The sequence below is a fragment of the Zootoca vivipara genome, chromosome 3 (assembly GCF_963506605.1).
Source record: "Zootoca vivipara chromosome 3, rZooViv1.1, whole genome shotgun sequence".
In the NCBI taxonomy this organism is placed as follows: Eukaryota; Metazoa; Chordata; class Lepidosauria; order Squamata; family Lacertidae; genus Zootoca; species Zootoca vivipara.
In genome coordinates this window covers 42,610,722-42,637,792 of record NC_083278.1, presented here as the reverse complement: position 1 = coordinate 42,637,792, position 27,071 = coordinate 42,610,722, and the positions used below count along the sequence as shown (strand labels likewise).

Below are 27,071 nucleotides of genomic sequence, written 5' to 3'. Positions count from 1 at the left end.
GTAGGCAGGGGGGGCAGGAGGGGGCAATTGCCCCCCTAGAAGCAGGGCCACTGGCCAGCCTGCCCCACTGCCCGCCCGGTGCCGTCTCCCTTCTCCCTGGCTGGCTGTGGGGCGGGTGGCGGGAAAGCACCAGAGCCGCGCAAAGCGTTTGGCTGGCTTTCCCTCCCTCCGCCCCACAGCCAGCAAGGGAGAAGGGAGACGTCCCTTCTAGCCAGCTGGCTGTGGGGCGGGCGGAGGTAAAGCCAGGCAACCGCTTTGCGCGGCTCTGGGGCTTTCCCTCCACCTGCCCCAGCGATTGCAGAGGGGGAGGAGGGGATTGGAGCAGCCCGATTTCGGGCTGATCCTGGCTCCCCCTCGTCCCTTCCGATCGCGGAGGGGGAGGAGGGAGTCGGAGCAGCCCGATTTCGGGCTGATCCTGGCTCCCCCTCATCCCTTCCTATCGCGGAGGGGGAGGAGGGAGTCGGAGCAGCCCGATTTCGGGCTGATCCTGGCTCCCCCTCGTCCCTTCTGATCGTGGAGGGGGAGGAGGGAGTCGGAGCAGCCCGATTTCGGGCTGATCCTGGCTCCCCCTCGTCCCTTCCTATCGCGGAGGGGGAGGAGGGAGTCGGAGCAGCCCGATTTCGGGCTGATCCTGGCTCCCCCTCGTCCCTTCCGATCGTGGAGGGGGAGGAGGGAGTCGGAGCAGCCCGATTTCGGGCTGATCCTGGCTCCCCCTCGTCCCTTCCTATCGCGGAGGGGGAGGAGGGAGTCGGAGCAGCCCGATTTCGGGCTGCTCCGATGTGGCCCTGCCCCCGCCCCTTGGCCCCCTGGCCCCGCCCCTTGCTCCCCGCCCCTTGCCCCCCCCTGATTTTCATCCTGGCTACGCCCCTGCTTCACAAAGTGATTTAAACAACACAAAAAATACATTTTCTGTTAAATTGGCCACAGGATTTGGCACCCCACATTAGCATCATTATTTGTGGCTATATTACATCAACTTAAACATGTTATGGACTCATTAGCATGTTGCCCCAAATAAACAAAATACACAACAAAGTTGTTTATGTGCAATTTTTAACATTATTTTCTAAAGTATTTATTTAAATCTCTGAGAGTGCAAACATTAAAAATACCAGGGAATTTTGTTTTTGTTTTTGTTTTTGACAGGGCTGAGGATTCTCAGACACTGACTCCAAATGCAATTATTAATCCCTGCCTACCAAACACAATTGTACATTGTATCTGGTAGCATCCCAAGACAATTTAACTGAAGCAGTCAAGATGTATTTCTTTATTGACATACCAGAGGCAGGTCTGCAACTCATGTATCAGTGTCACAAGATAAGTTGCTCTGTTATTATGAGTTATTATGTATCCTGCATAAATTGGATTCCACCTATGTCAGGGTTAAGGTCCCACCAATATCCACTAGCTTTGGGCATATGCTCATTTTTCTCCTTTTCCACATATGGCCAATTTTAGGCAGCTCTTTAAAATAATAGCCATTCTTGATTTTGAGAAATGTAGTGGGGAGAAGCCTGCATTGATCGCAAGAAGGGCAGGAAGTGGTTATCTGAATCATCTCTGAGATAATCAGAAGAATGTGGAAAAGGTGACATGACATAAATTAGGATGCATTAGCCCAATGACACTGCTGCCGTCAATAGATCTGCTTGAAAAACAGCCTGATAATGAAATACCAGCCACTGGAATTGTGCATTGAAAGGAGAAAATATAACTTAATATGCCAAGCAATTTCATTTTGATACAAAATAGCAACTCATTTGTTTCAGTATAGAAGCCTTTCTGAGATTTAGTTCCTCATTTGTATTTTCTATATTTTTGACCTTTATTCAATTACAAAAGAGTTGAACTTTCCTGCAACAGAAAAATTCCATTTCCAAACAGCTGTAGTGATCACATATCATTGTTGTGAAGATTTTGGGTCAGAACAGCTTTATTTAATATGATCTCTAGGGTAGCTGCAGTGTGTTGTTGGAAACCTTGAACTGTTTATGTGTGCATATACCAGGTTTGAGGACAACAGCTTCTTAGGTTAGGCCACAGAAATAATCTTGGACTCTTTTTCTGCTAAAATCACCAATGATTATTGCAGAAGTAACTTACCAGTGGAATATTCTTACAATAATTGCTCGTTATTTTCCTCCAAACTACGGTAGGCCATTAGAAGAATACATTGTTATTGCTTGTGCCTATTATACTTTTTGGAGGTAACAGAAAAAGCAGAATTTAAGCAGAAACATCTTTTGGAATGTTTATTTTGGCTCTTGATGGCTGATTGTGATGTTGTGTAATTTTACTAAAAAAGTTTTCATAATTTTAATGGTACATAATATATATATTTATTACCATTACCATTGTAGTGCTAGTAATCATGAATATTTTCTGTAACAGAAAGAGGAATTAGTGTTTCTGTAGTTCAGCAGCTTTCAACAACCAGTATGAGCACAATTCAGCTACCAATATTCACTTTTAAACCCTGTTGATTTTAGTGGGACATATTTAGGCTGTAATCCTCTACGTGTCCATGAGAGTAAATCAAATTGACTCACTGGGACTTACTTCGGAGTAGAAAGGTATAGGTTTGCACTGTCAAATACATGCTTAGTTCTGCCATTGTAATCAATAGGGCTTAAAAGTCCTTGACATTGATGGGTTCATGCCCTGATTTAGGACATTGCAGGTGTGCAGGGCAGCCTGATATAACCCCTAGAGACAATTTCCATGCTTATTTATCCAAGAAAGCAACTCCTGGTTTGTTAACATGTTTAGTAGATACATCAGAAATCAAAAGTGGCTCAAAAGGGGTTTGCCTATTTCTCAAATCAGGATACATGTTTATGTTAGCAGGCTGACATTTACAGTCCCATAAAACAATGATCTGTGAGGGCCGAACTACAGATTGCATTAATTCAGTTGAATGTATTTCACATCCTTAATTTTTAATGTTTAAACAGGACATGGGGGACTCGGGATCACTAGGCATGGGGAAAGGGGTTTGCAACCTATCCCTGCCATGGCCAGCCTATTGAAAAGACCTCCTTCAACAGTGCAGTGGCTATAATCCTGGCATGCATATCCCCCTGTGCTATTAAAGCACTAAAGTTAAGACTGCTTATTATATTGACATAATCTGTGTAATATGTAATTGATTGCACGGGAACAAGAATAGCCATCAGAAGGGGGTCTCAGAGCAGTTTACAAAAATCGGTTCTCAGATGGTCTCTGCTCTTAAACCTATAATGTTAAAAGACATGAAACACTAGGAAGAGGAAATGGCAGGGAGGAGGGGAAAGTAAGCTCAAACACAAGTTCTTGGAGTAAGAGTTCTGAAAGTTTAAGCAGATGACATCAATGGTGGTTCATGCTGTCCTGCCCTGGATAAAAATGAGTCCCTACCTCTCCCTCATAATCAGATCCAGGAATGGATCTGGAGGCAGCATCCAGGCCTGAAGAATAGGTCAGATCCTAGGTCTTCCCTTGCACAGCTGATCTGACATCAGGTAGAATTCTTACATTTCCCTCCCTGCCCAGAAGCTCTCCTCTCCATTGCTCCCTGAATCAGATCCAGGAGCAAAGCAAATGACAAATGTCCAGGCTGGGAGAGGACAGTACAGGTGGTGTGTGGCACAACACACCTACTGTTTCAATATAGAGGTAGACCCACTTTGTGAGCACTTGCAGTGGGACTTGGTCTTGCTCGTGTAACTTCTTGATTGCTACCTGAACTGAGTCAACCATATTTTGCATGTAAGTAGCTTTCCAAGCTTATGGGAAAGCACCTTAAGGAGACATCAGGATGTCATATCTGCTGAAGCAAGTTTAAGACCATGTCCTTGGGAAGGAGTTGCTAGTGCTCTAACTGGTTAAGTTTCCATTGTCATAGAAATCTAAGCATTTTAAGCACTTTGAATGCCTTATCTTCCGGGGGGTATGGGGTATACCTTGCCCTTAGATACCTTGCCCTTTTGGTAGCTTAAAAACCATGTAAAGATTACTGGAGAGAGAGAGAGAGAGAGAGAGAGAGAGAGAGAGAGAGAGAGAGAGAGAGAGAGAGAGAGAGAGTATATACACGTACACACACACACACACACACAGAGAGAGAGAGAGAGAGAGAGAGAGAGAGGGAGAGCAGCTTCCATAAATTTCCTTTCTAGTTTTCTAGTTTTAAAGGACAGAGTATTCATGACTTCCAAATATCAGATCAGACTGTGTAATAAAACACTGGACAGCCAGGGGATGTTTTATCTGATAAGCCTGAACTAAAATTAGATCAGAACCATTGGGGTTTGCCCATGCCTACTTTCCTTTTTCTACTGCTTACTATGTTAAAAAGTGAGTGAATATGAGTGCTTTTGATTTTCCTAGGATTACTTTTGCCATTTTAACTATTGTAGTCCAGGCTGAAATGCTTTGTTTGTTTTGCCTCTTTTTTCTTTATGCCTTATTGCCAAAGGTGGCATTGTGTCCTTTGAAAAGCAAGTCTTTTGCTATCATGCCGCGGCAAATTCCTTTACTTAAAAGGAGCTAATTGAAAGGAGTATTCAGGTTTCTTCACCACATATTATTGGAACACTGTAGCTAACCCAGCAGGTACGGCTTTTAGCTTTTTAAAAATACTGTATCTGATTGGTCCAAACGTTCCATTGTTTCCACAAGGGACTTAAGATATCATCTCTATTGTAATGCAGTCAGGACTGTGAATATAGATCTTTCACCTGCCAATATTGTGGTGGTACTGTTTTGTTAGCTTCATGCTGCAATGTGGGATCCCTTTTCTGAATGTTTACTATGGAAAAGCCTTCATTTCTAAAGTTAGTGCTAGCATCTTTGTCCTAGTTCCCCACATTTGCAGTATTAGAATTTATTAATAATTCCTGCTGGAATTATGAAGCCTTGTTTTGTGAACAGCATGAAGCCAACCCATGGGCTATTACTTCAGCTTTACATTCTCTTAAATTGTCACTTTCGAATTGCTGAAATAGAGTTGCTATGCAATATATTTTAATATAAGAGAGAAACTTTGAACCAACACTCAGATTCCAAACAGAAAGTTACTTAAATCCACTGATTTATGAACCCTAACATTGGATATCACCCAATACCTACAATATTCAGCTGCATAGGAATGCTAGGTGCTGATAATATTGTGTTGTATCTGATGCCAAGCAAACAGAATGGATCATCCCCAGGATAGATTCCTGCCTTGCTCCACATATAATCTCACAATTGTGGCTCCCTCTATCTGAGCTGCCATGGCATAGTCATCAGTAAGCTAGCTGCTTTGAGCCCCCAGGAATTCCTGCAGTTGGTTTTGAGCCATCTTATACCATGCACATTGCACATAAAACTCTTTTGACTCCAAAATACAAAGAGAAGTTCCTGGATTTCTGCAGAGGTCTCTCCAGAGTAAGAGTTCATGTCCCACTGAAGGAAATTAGCTATTTGCCTAGTAGGGCATGTGTGGGGTGAGGGCATGCCACAAGGGAAGCAACAACCTTCCTGGAGCTGTCTTCAATATCTAGCTCTGTTGTGGTCTAGATGTGAGCAGGTCCTGTCTTGGGGGGATGCTAAGAAGCCACCCTTAACTACTGCATGACTAGCTAACAGCAGTCATTCCAGGGGGTGGGGTGGAGGAAGTTCACGGGGCTTGAAACCACAGTGCAAACTCTACAAAGGAGCTCCCTAGTCACTCCACCACAACAGGAGGAGAGGCATTATGGGGTGTCAGATCCCAGCTGTCATACTGAAGACCATGCCAGAGCAACACACTGATTGCAGAAGGAGCACTAGGCCTGTGGCATAATAGCTCATGTGCCTCGATTCCAAAACCCTCCTGGGAAAGTTCCTCTCACATACAGGCGCATCTGAAAGGTTGTAGTTTCTGAGCCATTCAGGGAAATACTCTGTGGCCTTGGCCAGATAGACCCCTGTTTGAAGAGTTGTCCATTCCAATATCACTTTAAAGTTAAAGAACCAGAAAAAGAGAGAACAGGGACTTGGAGTTGCCCCCCAGGAGTCAGTGCCACCTAGATAGTAGACTGACACAGGTCACTTGGTTATAGTCTCCACTACAGCAAGATGTATTTTTACAGAAATTATAGTACTGATCTCAAATTTTTCATGTGTTAAGCACATTTTATGCAATGTGGTGGTGCACAAATGGCCATCAGAGACTCACCTGAAATGAGTCCAAGCCAGATGGACCCAGTGGGTGGGATAGGAGTCCCTGTTTGACAAACCCTAGCAACAAAGAAACAACATGTTTGGCAATGTTTATTTAATAGCATTGAGGGTAGAGTGTAATAGTCAACAGGCACATATTTAGATATGCTGTAATCTGCCTAGAGTGGCTAGGGGAACCCAGCCAGATGGGCAGGGTATTGATGATGATGATGATGATGATGATCCTTTAGTTCCCTTGGATGCAGCTCATCAGGCCCTGGAGATTTGAATTCATTTAGTTAGGTGTTCCTTTACTACAGGCTTCCTCAAACTTGGCCCTCCAGATGTTTTGAGTCTGCAATTCCCATCATCCCTGACCACTGGTCCTGCTATCCAGGGATCATGGGAGTTGTAGGCCAAAACCTCTGGAGGGCCAAGTTTGAGGAAGCCTGCCTAACTACCTTTTTTCCTATCTTGGGCTGCAGCTCCCTCCTTACATCATTTATTATGTTATCACCAGATTGGGCATCGCTTTCCTTCTGGATGAAGACAGAGGCAAAGTAGGTGTTGAGTAGTTCCGCCTTTTCTCTGTCACCCAATAGCATTTCTCCGTTTTCCCCACGCAGAGGACCTACCACTTGTTTGTTCTTCCTATTACTTCGGACATAGCCGAAGAAACCTTTATTATTATTATTATTATTATTATTATTATTATTATTATTATTAACCTCTCTTGCAAGCCTGAGCTTTAGCCTTCTGAGCTTTAGCCAGCTTGATTTCCCCCTGCAACTGTTGGCTACTCCTGTATACTCCTCCTTTGTGATTTCCCCTTTCTTCCATTTCTTATACATGCCCTTCTTAACTCTCAGCTCATCTGTAAGCTCCTTATGCAGCTACACCGGTTTCCTTAGATGCCTCCCACTTTTCTTTCTTGGTATTGTCTGCATATGGGCCTTCAATATTTCTTGTTTTAGAAACTCCCATCCTTAATAGAATAGACAGAATTCTTTAACTTTTCCCCTTCTGCATTGAATTCAAAGGAATGAATTTTCCTTACACCAGGTCTGGTAGTATAAGGTGTTCCATAGTTTCCTTCAATTAGAAGGAAACAACACTCTGACAATAGCTTGTGCTGTTTTTGTGTTAGATAAACTGGCCCAATCTAGTAAAAGCTGCACTTTGTTCCATCCTCTTCAGATATATCCATTGTGTTCAGTGGAGACTCAAGTGACCATTGCAATGTGCATTGTTCTGTAATGTTTTAAGAACCAATGAGCTCATATGCAATGGTTTTGCCTTCGGTACCAATGCCTCTATTTTGTCTGTTTCTTCAAATAGAGAATGTTATCTATTGCTCTCTGACAAGTATTATTGGAGGGCAGTAGTTCTGTGATTCTGAGAAGATAGCAGTTGATATGGCACCCGTAGCAAGGGGGGCGTGCGTTGGGGGCAGTCTGCCCCGGGTGCCACCCTGGGGGAGGTGAAACTCTGTGCGCCCCTCCCTGGCCCATCCTTAGCCTTCGCCCGCAAATGTGCAGTCCGTATGGGCTGCCGCTGGCGTGTGGCACCCTGTAACGGTCCCGAGCTGACTGCACACATGCCGGAACCAGCGCATGCGCAGCCCATACAAGGTCAGGGTGACGTCACCATGACCCTGTGCTGACTGCGCATGTGCCGGATCCAATGTGTGCGCAATCAGCACAGGGGCACGGTTAAATTGTAATATTTCCAGGTTGCTTCCTGAGGAAAAATGCCTGTATTGTGAAAGAAAACTATACAACTGTCAAATATCTGTAATTAATTTTAGCAAAGCTAGTTTGTTTGATGTTTTTATTCACTGTCTTTTGAGTTCCAAACTTAAGCAATGTATTTTTTGCAGTAAATGTTCAAATATGAAAAATAAAACCAGAGAATTGTTGACTTGGAAGAGACCACAAGGGTAATCTAGTCCAAACCAGCAATGCATGGTTTTTTGTTTGTTTGTTTGTTTGTTTGTCCAATTTGGGGCTCCGACCCACAACACTGAGATTAAGAGTTTCATGCTCTACTATGGTGTATGCTGACAGTCATACATGAACACTGAAAATTCCAGCTGAATTTTGTGACTACCTGAAAACTATTTATTAGTGCCGTTACCTACATAAGCAAATGGTAATAATTCCATTTAGTCAAGTACATCTCTGAATTTTTGTCCAGTCGCAAAATTAATCTGAAATTGTTGAAATGGGTTACTGATTAAATATGTAGCTTTTGTGTAGTAAAAATAAACCCCTCATTATATTAATAATAATGAAAGGTCTAGGAATCATTAATTTTACACCTTCCTTATTAGACCCTAAAAGACTCCATATTGGTTACAATTTTGTTTTCGTTATAAAAACAATTTAGAACAAAATGGATGAAAAGCATTCCATTCATGGCTGAAGTTTATCAGATTGGCAAACAAACAAGGTCTGAAACAAAATGAGCCAATACGTACTGGATAGGAGCACATTTCACTATCACCACCGCACAGGATGTCTGGATTAAATAATATGCCGGTACTTCTGTGGTTTTGTCAGACAAGGCGAGAGCTATTGAAAACCCAAACACAAAACAGGGATAACAGAACATTTTTTAAAAAAGAAGAAAGCTGGACTGGCTAAATCCATACATAAAAGGCATGCCTTAAAGAAATAGAGAAAGGGTGGTGGCTGGAAGGGGGAGTATACCACTTTAAAGTTTAGAGTTGTTAAAGAAAGGAGAGAGAAAACAAAGACTTCAGGCCTCTGGACCACTGCCAAAGATAGAGAACACAACAAAATGAAGTTAAATGGATTGATAAAGAGGGTGCTCGAAAAGCAATGAAAAAATCAAGCTGCATGTTGTTGAAGCATTATGGGCACAATCCAGGCAAAGTTAAGTACTTCTGCATTCTATTTAGCTCAATGAAAAAGTTAAGTAAGTGGTTAAATCTTTCTCATTGAAATCAGGGGGACTTTAAAAGTGCTTAACTTTGCCTGGATCATGCCTTTTTAATTTGATTTATCTTATCCAAATCCAGTTATTCGTTTTTGACGAAGAAAAGAAGCTCACACTATCTTTCTCACAATGTTCCCATAAAGTTACCAATATGAATCTTGCCATTTTCTTTCTTCATATTTTAAAAATGCATTTTATAACAACATATCAAGATAATTTAATGTAAACAATTAAGCTTACATTGACAAGCCTTAAGGTCCAGAAGTTCTGTGCCGTTCTCAGAGTTCTGCATTTTGTTTGGTGTATCTCTTCATGGGAGCTAATAGGAAGTTTCTAATTTGATTATATCCCGCCTGCAGAAATGGTCCATGTGGAATTTTTTAATACTAAGATTGTAATCCAATGTACACTTACCTGGGAGTAATCCCCACGGAACTTTCGCTTGGGTAAATATGCGTAGGATTGTGGTGCAGTTCACTAACGGCAAGAGGGACACTTTACTATAAAATTCAGAGTTGATAGATCACATTTAAACTTCAAGAAATGGAGATTTAGCCATATGCTTTAGTCTTTCTAAAACGTTTCATCGCAGCGGTCTGGACTGTTAAAGTTATTTGTCCATTTACAATATTTTATATACTTCTTTTTAATTTTAAAAATCCTCGAACCGGTTACTGAAACATAACATTTCATTTAAAACGTTGATCGGATGAAAACGATAACATTAAATAAGTTCTGAAAAGAAACAAAATCTAAGTGATGCAGCAAAGAAAAAGATGGCAACCACTTAACCAGAATCATTCTCAAATCCTGACAGAGAAGGAAGATGGTTAACTGATGTAAAAAATTAAAACAAAAAAAGGTGACTGGCAGAGTTCCCAAGGAAGAGCATTTCACAATTCCTCAGCACAGCAGAGAGGAGACTCTGCGTTGGAATATTTGTTATTTCCCCTCCCCCATAACATTGATATACCACCTGATTGTTTTAAAAAAACACTCATTTATTCTGAGATCATTTGATGAAGGGCTGTGTGTGTGTGTGTGTGTGTGTACCCAAACAAATATATTTATTTGTTGTTGTTTAAAAAGATGAAGACCAGACTCACTTATCTTAAGACTGGTTGTATCCACCAATATTTAGGATTGAACATTCGTGATGTGATAGTGGCATTGGGACAATATAATAATGGGCCGGTTTATCCTATTCCACTTACTTAATTCCAGCCTCAATGCAAACCCTAGTTGGTTTGGGATGACCCTTGCCGAAGGACTGGCTTCTTTTACATAAACCTGCCTGCACATTGTGCTTGTCATCAGAGGCAGTGTTCCACATCCTGTTGCTATAAGAAGTTTGTTTGGCTGGGACTTGAAGCAGACCTCTTTCATTTGTGCACTATCTTTTCTTTGCCTTTTTTTATTACCCTGAGAAGGAACTTTTTCACAGGGTAGAAGTTTTTCATTCTTATTACTTGGGGCATTTATCTTTTCCATTAATAGTTTGACTAAGACTAACGTATTTAAGTAATGGGACACATGACCCAGTCAGGAATATAAACCAAAGTTCTTAGAAGAATTGCAGGAATGAGGGGAAAGGCAGGGGGGAGCCAGGCTGGTCATTCAGCGTATCTTGTTTTCATTTGAAAGGGAGAGAAATCCTGAACAGATTCTCCATCCCGTTTCCACAGAAAGACTCCCACTATATTACAACTGGATTTAGATCAGACATTTTTCAGTGATGACGTTAAAAAGATTGATTATTTTCCCTGAAACGTTCCTTCAGTTTGTTGTAGCTCCATTTACTAGGATGCTGAGAAGAGTAAAGGAGATTTAGTGGTTGGATTAGAAACTGGTGTGCAACGTTAATCGAAAATAGAATTGCTGCCATGGCACGGATAACTAGTGAGACTTTGGCAGTGATGAGCTCCTTCCTTCTTAAGAAATTGTAACCCTTTTGAGCCTCCCTTCACTTTCATGATTAATGGACTCATTAGAAGAGTGGTTTGTTCTATTTGTTATATCTAAGATTTACAGGGTTGTGGTGCAAAAGTGTCATTAAATAGATTATTCTCCGTTCCAGCTTTTAAAACCATTGCCGATTTATTTATTTAAAAAATGAAATAGTGTTTGCATTTGCTTTATTGACCCTTTCTTCTTCCTGTGACTTGTGGGTATGCTTCAAAATTTAACTGTTCATAACTATTGTGTTAAATACTTAACCTATAACCAGAAGCTCTTAGGAGAGGGAAGCAACCTAACAAAACTCGAAATGCCTAAATGTAGGGCAACAGAAAGTTCATGCCATAGAGAAGGAAAACAGATTTCCTGTGAACTGAGGTAAAATAATTCCTAAAAGCTGGGTGTTAAGTAAAAGTTGGTTTTCTTGCTTGCTTATTTATACATATGATGCCATCAATGTTTCCCAAGCAAGAAAGACAGGTTCCTTTTTGAAAGAGCATAGATTCCAGCTTTCACTGAGGAGAGACAGCAATCAAGGAATAGCTAAAAATACGTAAGCTTAGTTACAGATTCAGGATGAGGCTTAAGGAATTTAACCAAGGTTTAATGATAAACCTATGATGTTCATACCAGTACTAATTCCTGCTTCCGGCGAACTTCGTATACTAAGCTCTCTAATGCCACTACCACCTTAGTCATGAAACATAACTAGTGCTTCAAAGAAATTCTCTTCTTTGAACATTCATAATTTATATTCTTAAATGCTTAAAACTGCACACAAGGATCATTGTGATAAATGTCAAACTATATCAGTAAAGAGAACCAATCCGTGCATTTACATGTTATGTAGCCATTGTAATGCTTCCATTTTTCATTATTACATCTCGGAAATCTTTAAAAATTCCTAGGGCCGTTTCAGAACAGAAAAGTTTCAGATAGAGAGATGGGAGAGGAATGGAATCTAGATAAATCAGAGAACCCAATAAAGATGTATAAACACTGTAAATTTCAAGCAGTTAGCAGCTGATTTAATAGGCTCCTTTTCACCCTGCATACATGCATGTTTCTGTATCTTCACAGGCTGCATTCAGTCAATGTTAGGGCTGTACTAAAATGCTGTATTTGTGGATCCTTTCTCTATTTTCAGGAAGAGGTATGAACTGGGCTGTGTTCATTAAGTAATGGTAGTGGAGGCAGCTTCTTATGCCAGCCAAGCAACAGTGTAGTTCTACTCTTGGCAGACTGGCCACCATTTTCTTAATTCCAAAATGACCATGATGCAGCATGATTTTGGTAGGAGAAATTTGTTGTGTCATAAAAAGGTAGCTGCAATTTTTTTCTTAAAATGTGAAAAAGGTGAAATAAGATTTTAAACAAATTCAGATGCTCCTTCCTCTACCACCACGTGAGATAACACAGCTCAGCAATGAATTATGTAACCCTTCCCTCAAATATCAATAAATTCATTGCCGCCACCTGTTTGGTAGCCTAAATTAGATTCCCCAGCAACTGGTAAGTCCAGCAGGTTTCCTGCTAAGATTTGCATCCTAGTCTTAAGAGCTAGTTCCTATAGTATACAACAGGGAATAAGTTTAATCAGGCAAAGGTAGACAAAGAAAGGTGAGGTCAAGTATGCAGGGGGATTATTTCTCAGTGATTTCCATTCCCAAACTGCCACCAAGGACCCCCATAAATCCAAAACATAAATTAATTATTTTTCTTCACCCAGGTGTCAGAATTCATTGATACTGTGTAAGGGCTTCTGGTTTACTTTTGTGGCTGCATTTAGCAATTACCGGTATTCAATCCATCTTTCAGTTTAGCAGTGTAGCCTATAGCTTTGAAAGATGACAATATGAAGTGTTACTATGTGAATGGTTTTAATACAAACTAGCAAAAGTGTTTGGGGTGACCAAGTAGCTGTTATGTTTCCCAGTTTTGTATTGTTGAAGGCTAATATTCTGGATGCTTAAAGAAAAAGAAAAACTTACACAAGTACTAATCTCTTCTGACAAAAAAGAGGAAATTGCTGTTTAAATTTATTTTCCTTTTCGTACTATGAAACTAATTAAAAACAGAATGGTTGGTTAAACCCATGGATAAACATGACATGTTAGGGAACAGTCAATATAGATTTTGTAAATAGAGATTTATAAAGAAAATAAATATTTAAGTGTCAATCAATATTATTTCAGACAAAATCTGTCCCGTTGCCTTCAAATGAAATAATCTCTAGAGCAGAATGCGCCTGAATTTGTAAATAAAAAGCTGTTTGCACATACTCATTTTGTACAAATCATGCTTATTAGATTTATTCCAATGAGCTTATTTCTTAGCACTGAATTAAAGGTGGATCATGTAACAGGTAAATAAACCAACTGAGTACCACAGAATGACATCACATAGCCTGTAGAATTCAAAGATGACTAAATATGAATCCACACAGTACACCTTTTTCCTCCAACACCACTACTGCCCACCTCTGACTAGCCAGGTATCATATATGAGCCAGTGAAGAGAACAGAAGGAAGAGGTTTACCATGAGCCCTGTGCTGATGCCTTCTGCAGGTACACCTGCATAATTGCTGGAAAAAATGGTATCCTCAATAACTAGCCCGTTGACGTGATTGGCATAGAAAGAAGAGAATGTAGCAAACGCAGCTTAAAGCTCCCCACATGATATGGCTCAAATCAAACATGCAATTTGCAGTTATTTGAGAGATTTTTTTATTCATATATATTATGATTTGTTCCATCCTAACTCAGCTTTAAGCACTTGTAGGTTTTGAGCCCTGTCAATATTTTGTTTTCAATAGAGCACAAGACATCAGCACAAGGTGAGGAATGCTGGCAATTTAGTCCAACGACATCTGGTGGGCCACAAATTCCCCATCCCTGCAATAGAAGTTCAGTTGAATTTATACTGGTATAACATCATTATTGTATTACTTTGAAAGCCAGGGTGGTGTGGTGGTTAGAGTGTTGAACAAGAACCTAGGAGACTTTGGTTCGATTCCCTGCTCAGCCATGAAGCTCACTGAGTGGCCTTGGACCAGTCATTCCCTCTCAGCCTAACCTCCTTCACAGGATTGGGGATTAAATGGTATGGGGGCGAACCATGTATGCCACCTTGAACTCCTTTGAGAAAAGGTGGGATATAAACACAATAAATAAATGCAAATAGCTGCTGAATATAGTATTCCATTTGATTCAGCACACAATTTGAGTCAACATAAGTGAATTTTCCAACATTGGAATAACGTTATGGCAGTGGTAAAAAAATGGATGCCCTCCAGATGTTATTGGACTGCAGTTCCCATCATCCTTGTCTATTGGCCATGATGTGGGAATTGGAGTCTCAAAAACACAGGTTTTCTTCACTGAAATTTTGTATTCCTGTGTTTGTTTTGATTCCAATTGCGGCTGCCATTGTTCTCTAACTTGCTTTGGATATAATTGCCTCTCACTATTAGATAGTTCATTATTTCCCAATTTTCCCCTCCACAAAGGTGTTGCTCAAAGCAGCTTACTTATAATTGTGATAATATTGTAATAGTATAATGATATAAAAGGAACAATTATCCAAACACTTATACAGAAATTTTCAAGTGAAATATAGCACCAAAAAGGAAAAGAGAGAAAGAAATGGGAGTGGGTGGAATGGGAGAAGGAAAGGGAGTGGACAGGAGGACAGGCTGTCAAAGTATTAAATAGTAACAGAGTCAAGAGATTGTGTACAATCTGGCAGAACACAAGTAAATTGAAAGACAACCTTTTTATGCTGGGACAGGGAGTTCTACCCTTAGATAGCAGTGTTGATCTAGGGTAGACTCACACACAGGAGTGGGTTGCTTTGATTATATGTGTGCCCACACAGACATTCATATCCAGCCCCACAATGGATGGTAGAAATTATGAGCTTAAGCCCTTTTCAGACATTTGTAGTGAGCTTATGTGACCTTAAGGGGGGGTGGGTGGGGGCAGAATCCCTCCCTGACATCTCTGTATACATCTCCACATCCCACCTTCTTGTGTTAAAAGGAAAGATGTGGAGAAGGATTCTAAGTGCATTGAGCTTTTAGACAGTGCAGAAATATTTGAAGTGGAGCCAGCATTGCAGGAGGATTGGCAGGAGCGGAAGAGCTCTTGTGTGAACCCTCCCCACTTTAAGCCCACATTTGTAAGCCTCAGATGCCTGAATGGGTCTTTTGTCAACAAAGGTTCCCTCTGCTTTGTGGGGAGCAGGGAAATGAATTCATATTCTAGCACATGGATGTGCACATATGTGCACACAATTTGAACTATGAACGGTAATAATACTATTTATTTCATTCATTGCCTAGTAAAATGGTGGGTGTTGCTATGTTCAGATACCTAGCCCTCAAAACTACTTTTTTAGCCTGTACCTGATCCAGGAAGAAATGCACACATTCTATTGTTGGATCTAGGGCACATGCTGCTTTTATCTTCTACTCGTCCACCTCCCTTGCCTAGTCTCCCAGTCTGTCAAAATAATACATTTTCTTCACATGTGCCATTCCTCTATTTTTGTACATATTTGAGAACACAAAGAACTAGGTTTTAAATGCTTCTGTGTCTGGAAACACTAAGAACAGTGGCTCTGTGTGGGAGGTAAGCTAAGGCTGTTTCAAACTACTTATCCTTTACATCTTCTATACTTGTGAATTCTAGACAGTCTGTGAAAGTTGTAGACAAAATTACTTACAAAAATAGCATAATCATTTCCTGATAAAGTTTTAATATGATTTTGAAAAATGCTTGAGTAGGAGTATTAATGATGAGTGCTTTATGATTGGTTACAATAATTAATTTTTTAATGATGTGGAAATGCTTCGCAAGTCATGCATTAGTGAAAACTAAAGCTACATATGGAAATAGCATTCCGCATGCCAGATTCTATTCTTATGTGCTGCTGTTACTCCACTGCAGTCCATGAGATTACATGATGTAATACTGAAAATCAGAATCTACCCCCTCTCTTTAAGAGAACTAATCAGAAAACAAAATGATTTCTAAATGTTTCCAAGTTATGCATTCTTTAATAATGCATTCAGCTGCAGCTTTGATTTGAAGTACTTACACAATAAATTAACCTTTGGGTAGATATTGTGCAGTTGCCTTCATATCTATGTTAGGCTTCATTGCCGCTGTGAAAGGACTATAGGCAATAAGATATCTGTATAATTTTCAAGTAGGACAAATCACTTTGATCACAATCCAGTACACAATTGGATAGAGAGAGAGAGCTATAATCCTACGCATGCTTACTTTCAAATAAGTCTGATAGGACTTGATTAGGAGCAGGCTGACTAATTTGATTGAAATGACGAGGAGTTGCCTAGGAAGCACCACTTCAGTGGGCTGGGTTCCAGCACTCATAACAGTTTCTGAGAGAGTAATACAGTGTGCAGATGCAAAAGAGGACAGGGTTCATGTGCCTTTAATAGTTGTGTAGAAGACAAGTTATTGCTGTTTAAATCCCCCTTTTCAATACAAGTATTAAAGGTGCAGTAGTCCTGTCTTCTCTTGCATTTGACCACCCTTGCTAGGAAGGACAAAAGACGGGCCAGCTCCAATTGAAATCAAGGAAGTATTGATTTCCTTGCTATGTCAGTTCAAGGTCTATCTAGTCCAGCATTCCTTATTCTCTTCCCTATTAACTATTTGCTTCTAGAAGTTCACAGGCAGGGCATGAAGGTGATAATTAGGACTGGGCGATATCTGCTTTCCAACATTGTAATGTATCGCCACCTAAACCTTGCGATATACAGATATATCATGATGTCAGAAAGGAGGGAAGAAGGCAGTTGCCCGCAGCCTACCTGGAGTCTACCAGCTGTGGCTCACACTGACGATCACCTCTCAAAGTAATACATTGCTATATAGGGTAGTATTTGACTCTGTTACTCATAGTATACCATTGAAAGTAATCAGCATGATGGTGTTAGGCCAATTAATTTCAATACATCTACTTTGAGTAATACTTATTTAAATACCATACATGTTCCATATTGATACAATTGTACTGCCAGAAGGAAGAGGAGGAGGAGGAGGGAGATGTCCCCCCCCCCAAGTGGAAATACTAGATGGCAAAAAGTTGGGGAGGGGAAAATGGTGAGGATTCAAGGTTATGCATGTAGGCTTAGGTGTGTGGCCAGTATGTATGTGTGTGGGGTGGTGGTGGTACTGGATGATTAAGAGGGGTTAATTCAGGCATCCCCAAACTGAGACCCTCCAGATGTTTTGGCCTACAACTCCCATGATCCCTAGCTATCAGGGCCAGTGGTCAGGGTTGATGGGGATTGTAGTCCAAAACACCTGGAGGGCCGAAGTTTGGGGATGCCTGGGTTAATTGTTCGCTCAGTTGCAGCTACAAGGAAAATTTGCACACTTATTCATATACATCAACAATAGCCACAAGCAGAAATACTAGTACCGAATATCAGATTCTTTCTGTTTCTTTATTTTGATTTGTCTCATTTTTGAAAGGAAGAGTGATACAGTCCAATTGGTGTAAGCTCCGAAATTGCTTTTGTGAAACTGTTCTTCGGGAACCATCTGTGAAAGTGTTGGAGGCTGCTATCAGCAGTTTTACAGGAAATAAAGAATATGATTGGCAGTGTAATGAGCACATAGGCCTTGATCTTTAAAAATAAGTTTAGAATAAAACATTTGAACAACGCCATTGGTTTTTATGCCTTTGCCAAGTAGGGCTAAGGTTTATGTTTATCTGATCTGTGAGATCTGTGGGAAGTGCTTCATCTATGAACCCCTGATTAAATTTCACAGGTATTTGGAAACAATTTAGGAACGTTCATACTAAGTGATGTTGTAGTTCCTGCCACAAAATTACATCCTTGAACATGGCAATTTTAACAACTCTGCAGCACAGCACTAATTATTGCTTTCTGTTGACACCTGGATGGACTATTTATACAATCACACTTAATATTTGACTCTATATTTGTCTCGGTGTTAATTTGCTTTTCCTGTTACTCAGCTCTAGTTTATTTCGGGCTCACCCGACAAGAATAAATAACTAAGTACACTTTCTCACGAGACTGAAAAGTGTCCCTTGGGCATCTCTCTGTAATAAGCTAATCACTGCAGTGTGCAACCTATAAAAGCTGTGGTTTTATCACTGGGAATAATATTTTAATGCACCAAATTGTGACCATGCTGGTAAACAAGTTTAAGTCCAGATGGTATTGCCAAAAGGCCAGTAAAATTGTGGCATAAATTAAGATTTCCCCCAACCAACATGCCTAACACCCTTGAAGTTGACACCCTTGTGTGACTGAATAGATAGGAGCAACAAATTCAATTACAGAAAGCAGTTTCTGTCATTACACCTGTCCGCTTCCCCGAGAAATGATTTGTAAATTGTGCTTTATCTTTCCATCCCATAAATCTTGTGGCCATAATTGACACTTGTCATGGAAGATGGATAGTGAAAGAAAAAAGATAAAACACAAGTGAGTAAATTCAAAAGGGGAAAGTATCTCTGTTGCGGATGTGAGGGGTGCTTAGAAACTTCCGTTTCTATGGGAAAAACTGAATTCTGAGGCAACTCAGTTAAAGAAATGTAAATTGGACGCTCACATATGCTGCACACAATTGTCTCTTGATAAGTTTGTTTACTGAATCTCTGAGTTTATGCTTAACAGGTCAGAATTCATTTATGATTCTGACACAGAAGCTGCAGATTCCATCCGTGTCAATATTGTTCATCTTCTGCAATTCAAGTTCAGTTCACTGTTGATTAAACCTGCATGTTAGCTGGTTTGGAAGATGAAGGGAAGAGAGATCACAAAAAATAAACAGTAACACAAAAATGGAGGAGTTCTGAAAATGTCTATAGGCATCACCTGTAACTCAGATAGACTCAGACTAGAAACGAAAAAGCAATTCACAGTATATGCATTGTATGTGCGATATAACATTGTGCTGCCAGATGGCGACGTAGAGTCCCGTTTTTCTCTACCTGTTTCCCCTGTTTAAATTTACAACACCTTTAAACTGAAACGCTTCTTTGATGTGTCTCAATCCAGCCCATGACAGCTATTACTTTCACACATAATGCTTTTATTCTTTTTTTTTGTAATGTTTTCTCTCAAACTTGGAAATTGAAATAATGGCACACAATTGATTCCTACTTCCCACTTAAAGAGGTGTTTAACAGAAACTCGAAATGAATATGACAGAATATATAATAGGGGAAATTAGCATATATAAAATTCAACACTGAGTAGTTTTTACATGCACATTTAACAAGGTGTATGCTAAAATGATCCAATTAACCAAATGAAATGGAAACAGCAAGTGCCATTTTTGGTCCAGATTTTACAACAGTTCAGTTCTAACCTTGTGTTTTTCCTCACTTGATTTGGAAATGTATTCAAACAGCTATAGTTACCAATGCTCCCCTAGGAAAAGCAGGTAATTTAAGGGCCTTTCAGCCACCAAAAATAAAACAGTGATAGAAATCTATAATGAGCAGTCAAGTGTTCCTGAAGTAGGTTCTGTCTTGTCTCCTAATGCTTTAGTCTCCCTGTGTTTAGCTATGAACAGGTTGCCTATCTGCCAAGACACCCAAGAAGACTTGAGACAAGAAAGATGGCAACGGGTGATATTTATTAAAAAATAACAACTATAGAATCTTCCAGTCAGAATAATTCAACCAAATTAACCAAAACCAATGAGGTTTGGGTGGTGAGGTGATTGATGACAAGGCCCTCTGAAGTACAGACAAGATACTGTGTAAGTAGACTGATACACATGAATTAAGAAGGGGTCGTCGCCCACAGGCCAAGTCTACGAGTATCTCTTAATGGCTGACACTGGACAAAGACAGGGGTATAGGCAACTGACCAACTAAACAGTAGCTCCCAAGTCCCTTTGGACAGTCTTAGACTGCCTTCAATGTAATTGCACCCTCTGTGGGTGCACCCTACCACGTCTCCAAAATGCAGCACTCTGCCTGAGACATCAGACTGGTGGCTCACCATCAATTCAATGGGGCTCCATAAAATGCCAATAAGGATGCAGTGTAAAACAAGCTAGATGCACGCCTCTCCTGGAACTTCAGGAGCACGATTAATAACAGGTGTAATAGGTTTATACCTATCTGTGGTGGAACCCAACTTCCTGGCTCAACCTTCTAGCATCTTATATAATCAGAAGCTGGATGTGAAGTCTTTCGCCTCTCCAGTTTGGGCAAAGAATGCCAATGCAGAAAGATGCCAAGTCCTGGTGCTCATAGCCTGTTCCTTCTCAAGGAAACCAAGACATGCATTAATGGGAGGTTTGAAGCTCCACGGAAGTCCTGAAATTCCTTGAGGCTCCACTGAGCAGCCCTCCTAGTGCTAGGTGCCAAGGCAGAGAGTATAGCACTCTGGGTGTTCATCTGTACAATAGAAATTTCCTCTAGGAAACCTTTGGAGCTGAGCAGACCCAGAAATGTCTAAAAGATAATTCTCAGAACCTTACCATACTTCAATACAAAGGATTCATTGGGGGTTGCTCACTGGTCTAAAATTAATACAGTATAGTTGGGTAACTCTGAAATAAGAGAACCTCACATATTTGAGCTTCATATTCTGGAATACATGATACATGATTTAAAAGTGCAAGATCACAGGGAAGGATCTCAGCGAATGGTTGAGCACTGTGTTGATAAGCCTCCATGCGCTATGTCCCTTCTGCCATGACCACTTAAGTGTTCTGCCAGGAACACTTAAGTCAAGTTTAGTTTCACGTTTAAAGATTCTGAAATTAAGGACAGTGTTTACTTTCTAAATAAGCCAACTTGGAAGTTGTGAGTAACACATCTGGCTTGTTTAACTAATATATATATATATATATATATATATATATATATATATATATATATATATATATATATATATAAACCCAGGATTGCTAAACTGGGATTCTTTAAAGGCCAACTAAACTTGGCAGAAGCATTCATCCCAGCCATGTGGAAAGATGAAGGTGGCTCACAGAAGCCTGATGCATGGAGGCTCAATACTTTACCATGCTTTAGCCTTGGTTGTAAATATAGCCATTGTTTTGTTGTGGATTGATTCTTAAATTTTGAGCAGAAGCTCCTAGTTTCATACTAGAATACAGTAAATGAATTATTTTTGCTTCAGTTTACTGACAGGATGAGGCAGGAAATGCATTGTTGTGCTTGTTCATGTCCTATATCCCCAACAAAGAGCTCAAGATGGCATACGTACATAGCTCTCTTGCCTCCATTGTACTTTCACACAGTCTGTGTCTGGCAGGTCAGGGTGAGAGAAAACAACTGGCCCATGTCATCCGGCAAGCAAGTTATTAGTTTACAGGCTTTTAGCTCAAAGCGATATAGGAGAAAATGGCTGAGTAATTTTGTTCAATCTTTTTTAAAAAAGTAAAAAAACTTGCATTCAGCTTCTTTTAGCACCAGAAACAGCTCTCTTCACTTGCTGATAGATTGGAAATAAACTCTCACTTCTCTTTTCAATTTCCTTGCTTTCATTGGTATGTTTTATTCTGGACTTGGGTTAAATTAAAGTGAAAAGCATTTCATTTCACATAAGGCTCTTCACTTCATATACTTCATTTTGTACTGAGAAATAATATGGGACCCTGAGTTGCTCTGAACACCTCATACATTTTCTTTTCCTTCCCTCCCACCCCAGTGAGTACATTGGCTAAAAGAAAGACTGGCTATTTTTTTAAAAAAAATAAAATAAAATTCCACACATTTTAGAGAAAACTAAACTCAATTTCAAGAAATTTATCTTTCTGTGTATTCATGTTTACTCATCTATGATTATGAGTATTTTGGGAGGTGACTGGCTTTAAAAAGTTGCTATATTTTTCCTAGCTTCTTAGGAAACACTGCTGATTTTCCCTGGAGCTTGATGTGAAAAGGGTGACAAGTTTGGGAAAAAACAGAGATGTTATATGTACCTTTGTTATCCATGAAAATCTTCCAATAAAAACAAATAAATAGAACAACAAGCTTCAATCAGTGCAAGTCCAACAGATTTTTCTATGGCTATTTATCTGTGGCTAAGATACTTAAATAATCAGTTTCTCCATGTACTAAATGTTTCTTTGACATTAATATGAATCATTCCCAAGTTAATTTAGAATGCAGTACTGCAGCCTTATTGGGCTGATAAGGGTCCTTTTAAGTTGCACCCAGGCAAGGACAAAGATAGTCAAAACGACACCGGGTTGAGTTTCAGAGAAAGAGTTTTAATCTCTATATAGAGAGACTCAAGGTGGTCCTCCACGACATGAGTAAAGAAACACAGATTTCAAAGCTTCTTTATACACTTCTTTTGGGCTCCTTTCCCCTCCCTGTAAATGTGCGCACGCAAGGGGGTGTGTGCATCTTCCTGTGTCCAGTTGTTCTCATAAACACACATTACGCCATGTGCGTAAACACATGCTGACTAATGCTGCCCCGGTGCCTGCCTCAAGCAGCCTTGGCTTATCTTGCCTGTTCTGCGCATCAGACTGTGCGTCAGACAAAGCCAGCCATCATCCAGCCTTGAGCTGGGCATCCTGTTCCTTTTTGCTTTGCCCTTTGACACACTTTGGTGCAGAGACACAGAGGCACTGAAAAGCAAGACATCCGAGGGCTACAGCCATACAGTCAGAATTTATACAATGCAAGCAATGCAAACTATAGGATCTGATTTGGCTCAATAATACAATTAGCAAATCACTCCTCCACAGTACCACTGATACATTTAGTGCTCTCTGTTCAATCAAACAGAAATTAGAAAAGTGGAGTGGCCATAGTTTTGTGAGAGCACATATGGTTTTCCTGGAGAAGGGTCTTGGTTGGATCTCAAGTTAAAATAATGAATGGAAATGAATGGAAAAATATCTCTGCCTGACACTTGGAGAACCACAACTAGTTGAGAATACATCCCAATCCTAGGAATACTTCGTGGGAATAAGGTCCCTTTTATTTCAGAGGCCTGGTAAGCATTCTAAACCCAGCCTCAATTTCAGTAGTATGCTAATAAGTCAATGCATAGACCATAGTATATTTTTCAGTTTTTCATGCATATGTTGGAGCGTGGTAGAATGGGCATTTCCTGCCCCCACCCTGTATGTGAAGGTTAAGAATTATATTTTGATCCCTTGGAAGCAGTCTGGCAAATATCAAACAGTCTATTTAAACTATTCTAATCCATGGAGGAAGTGTGAAGTTTTCTCATGTTGTTTGGCAATCACATCCAAGGACAGTGTAATCCTCCAAGCTTCCCTTTGCCAGATGGATTAAATTATTTCATTTGTTGAATGGAGAAACCAGCCAAGTGGGAATTTCCTTTGCGATTTCAGCCTGTATTGTCACAGCAATACACAAAATAATGGGTGAGAAGATGAAAAGTCAGGTCATATTGTATGTGTCTTGTACATATTTTGCTGTCTTTTTCAAGAAGAAAACTAGCTTTCAGACCAGTGACTTCTAAATTCCAGCTAATGATACAGGACCAGGGGATAATACTTGTTCCAGCCTGAATAAAAGGTTTCCTATGGTTAGACTTGGCAGTAACACCCAACATGTTGTGGAAAATGTTACGGTCAAAGGGCTCCAGAGAGCCTGCCATGGCTGATACCAGGATTTATTTATTTATTTTTATTTGAAAGAATATTTTTATTACTTAAAAAAACTGATCTGGCAGCTGGTGATGAAGCAAATGAAAGGGGGAATTGGGGGTTGAAGAATGGGGGGAAGAAGGAGGGGTTCATTATGAGTGACTGGTCTACCTTGTAATCTGAGTGGGTGAGTTCAGGACTGTCTTTTGTTATTTAGCTATTCTTTGTCTTATGTTGTTAATTGATTTGAGTGTTTTTTCGTGTGTGTGTGTGTGTGTGTGTGTGTGTGTGTGTGTGTGTTTCATACCCATAGCTTTGTCCCAAGCGACTTTTTTTTTAGCTGTAGTCTGCCTTATTAAGCTATTGAAAGCAGCAAAGTGTCACACAATGCACATTTGGTTTTTTAGCATCATCATTGCACAGTCCATTATTTGTCTGACCATGAGGCATGTCCAAAGTGCTGGCTGCAAACCATGATGGCTGATGCACTAGCCATTTGTGCCGCCCCTCACCAAGCTCAAGTACAGCTTCATGGTTACAGGCAGGAGCAGTACACAGCATTGAATTGCCAGTGGATCCTAGCTATTGCAAGTGGCAGCTGGGCAAGCAGAAAATTCCATGGCACTACATACCAGCAGCCCACTCATGCTCTTGCACAGGGAGCACCAGTTGCTCTTACTCAAGAAAGAGGCAGAGTTAGAGAAATTAGACAGGAAGGGCAAGAGACACATGGAACAGAGTAAGAACTCTCCCTCTCAGGCTTCCATGTTCCACTCCCCAAAAATGTGAAAACAGCTTAAGCGGGTGACTATGGAGGATTTGAGGCGAAGAATGTATGGATTCACAAGATCTAACTTTCCGGTGCCCACTCCAGCCTTCTCAAATCAAAATACTTTGCTTGCTCTGAGCAGTACCACCTAAGAGTACCTTCCTTAATACCATTCGATCAGTGTTCACGAACAAAACCATAAGGAGGAACATGAATCCATTTTAGTTGTTCCTCTACCCTGCCTGCCCCCCCCCCATATAGATGCCTAGCACAAAAACTCTGGACCTATTTGTCTAATTTCCCATCTCACTTATTTTCAGACTAATGGAGGGAGGGTCTACTATGTAGGCTATGGGGTTTTTCTTTTCTTTTTAATTGCCCCCAAACTGTAAGAGCAAGCCTTGGGGAAACCCACTGGAGGCATCCTTTTGAAATTTGGTAGGATCCATCCCCTCAGAAAGGCTTACCAAGCCCCCAAATTTCATCAAATTATGCTTATATATAGACATTTACTTTTTTAAACAAAAAACCCCCCAAACTTTAATGATGTGCAACACACACACACACACACAATGGTGGACATATCTGCCTGTAATTTGACATGCTTTATGCATTATGGAGGGGCAAATTCCATCATCTTCCATAAAACAGAAAGCTACAGGCTTTTAAAAAAATTCTGAACATTGAATTGGAAAGATTGCAAAGCATGATTTTTCCAAAGCAGGTCCCAAGCCGAATTAGGCAGTCTTCAAAGCAGGGTCCAAATCAAATATTGTGGTCAGTACACACCTCTAATATAAACAAAATATTTGTCTCTCTTCAAATGTATTTTTAGCATATTCAGTTTAGATTCATCTATTAAAACTAATTTGATAAACTGAGTATGATTTCATTATCTATGTGACAGACTTAAGAAATTTGCTATAATGATAGCATTGACAGGGCATCTTCCATTGTCAGGTAATGTTTATGTCAATCTGCTGGAGAAAGAGAAAGCACAACAGGTGTTAATCGTGCATCAGTGTTTTGGTGAATGAGTTCACATTGACATTGTAATGGTGCACCCTCTTTCCAGTGTCCAGCTGAAAATTCAGGATTCCCTCTTAAAGCATCATCTCGTCGCAGAGATGCTGACAATGACAGTGGGTTAGTGTGTCCCCTAGTCTAGATAAATGTCTTCTTAATGACAGTTAAATAAACTTGCCTCATTTTAAAAATGATTATTCAAGCAAGCAAGCTTCTCAAAAGAAAAATGCTACCAGATCTGCAACTAAAGCAGATCTCTTTTTCAGCAATGCATGCTCTTTGCTTTCAAACTGTATGCATTATTGGAAGAACATGATGGGACTGAACTTGAGTTGGAATTACACACAACGTGGGTCTGAAGTATGACCTCATCTTTGCCTCCTTATATGTTCATTTGTCTTACAAGTGTTGTCGAAACGTTTGTAACAAATATATGGTCTAGTAGTTTACCACCGGAGATTAATCTGGAAGCATATTTTCCTGGTTTAATTAGAATTCATTTGCTTAATTGTCATTCTGATCCCATCAATTGCTGCCTTGCACTAACTTGAACAATGCTGTCTTTTGCTGTTTACACTTTAATTTAGATTTCTATTATGGTTTATGAGCAGTAATAAGGCTCTGCTTGAATATTCATTAGCTTTTGAATTGTGAACTATGGAAAGGTGCTTTCTCTTACCTTAATGATAGCAACGCAGCAGGGGACTGATCAGTGGTGACACTTGATTGGAGACATCCAGCACATTTGCTTATTGTTTATTGACATGTCTTCTCCAAACAGCTCCCTCGCAAGTTAGCGGCGTAATGAAAGAGAAAGTGTTGCAAAGAAGTGTGGAGCTCTCCTGGCAAGAACCTGAGCATCCCAACGGAGTCATCACAGAATATGAAATCAAGTATTACGAGAAAGTAAGCACTACTCTGAAATATACTACTCTTCCTTCTGCCATGGGCAATGTTTTGTACAGACTGGGGTTCCTTTACTTTTATCACTCGTGATTCTTCCTTACTATTTTCTGTATTGTCATCATGTCTGTATTATGCATGGTTGTTTTTTTAAAAGTATTTGAGGAAATAGAACAATAACTGTTAATCACCAGATCGATCAATCAATCAATCAAACTTCATTCATCAGTGATGGCAAATTTAAGTGGTAGGTCTGTGAGTTCAGGGCACACTTGTTCTTCCTCTTGTTTACTGCAACATAGGGAAGGAACAAAAGTAGTCTATGATTGCATTTCCTTCTAAAAATGAACGAGAACTTATTATTTCACAATGCCTTCAAAATTCAAGAACAGACCTATGTTTTTTAACGTAGTTTGCAACGTAATGTACATCCAATTGATTTATCAGTTAAAATGTAGGTGATTAATCCACTAAAATTATTGAATTGGTGACAGCCCTAATTATAATAGGCAGACTTATGATCTCATCTGGGGGGTTTTGTGTTCCAATATAAAGATTTTCCAATAATTTCTGTGGAAGAAAATGTTAGCTCAGAAGGAAGTGTCTTGTGATATATATATGGCAGAATACAAAATCTTGCTTTCCATTCTCCTCCCCATTC

General features: G+C 40.1%; 1 protein-coding gene across 2 annotated transcripts in view; it reads left to right on the top strand.

The window, feature by feature from the left end:
- Positions 1-27,071, top strand: part of EPHA7 (EPH receptor A7) — a 158,614-nt gene that overhangs the window by 94,752 nt on the left and 36,791 nt on the right. For both annotated transcript variants that reach the window (XM_060272603.1, XM_060272602.1), the window contains exon 5: positions 26,289-26,413. In XM_060272603.1, the coding sequence (XP_060128586.1) occupies positions 26,289-26,413 (125 nt within the window). The remainder of the gene's footprint in view (positions 1-26,288; positions 26,414-27,071) is intronic.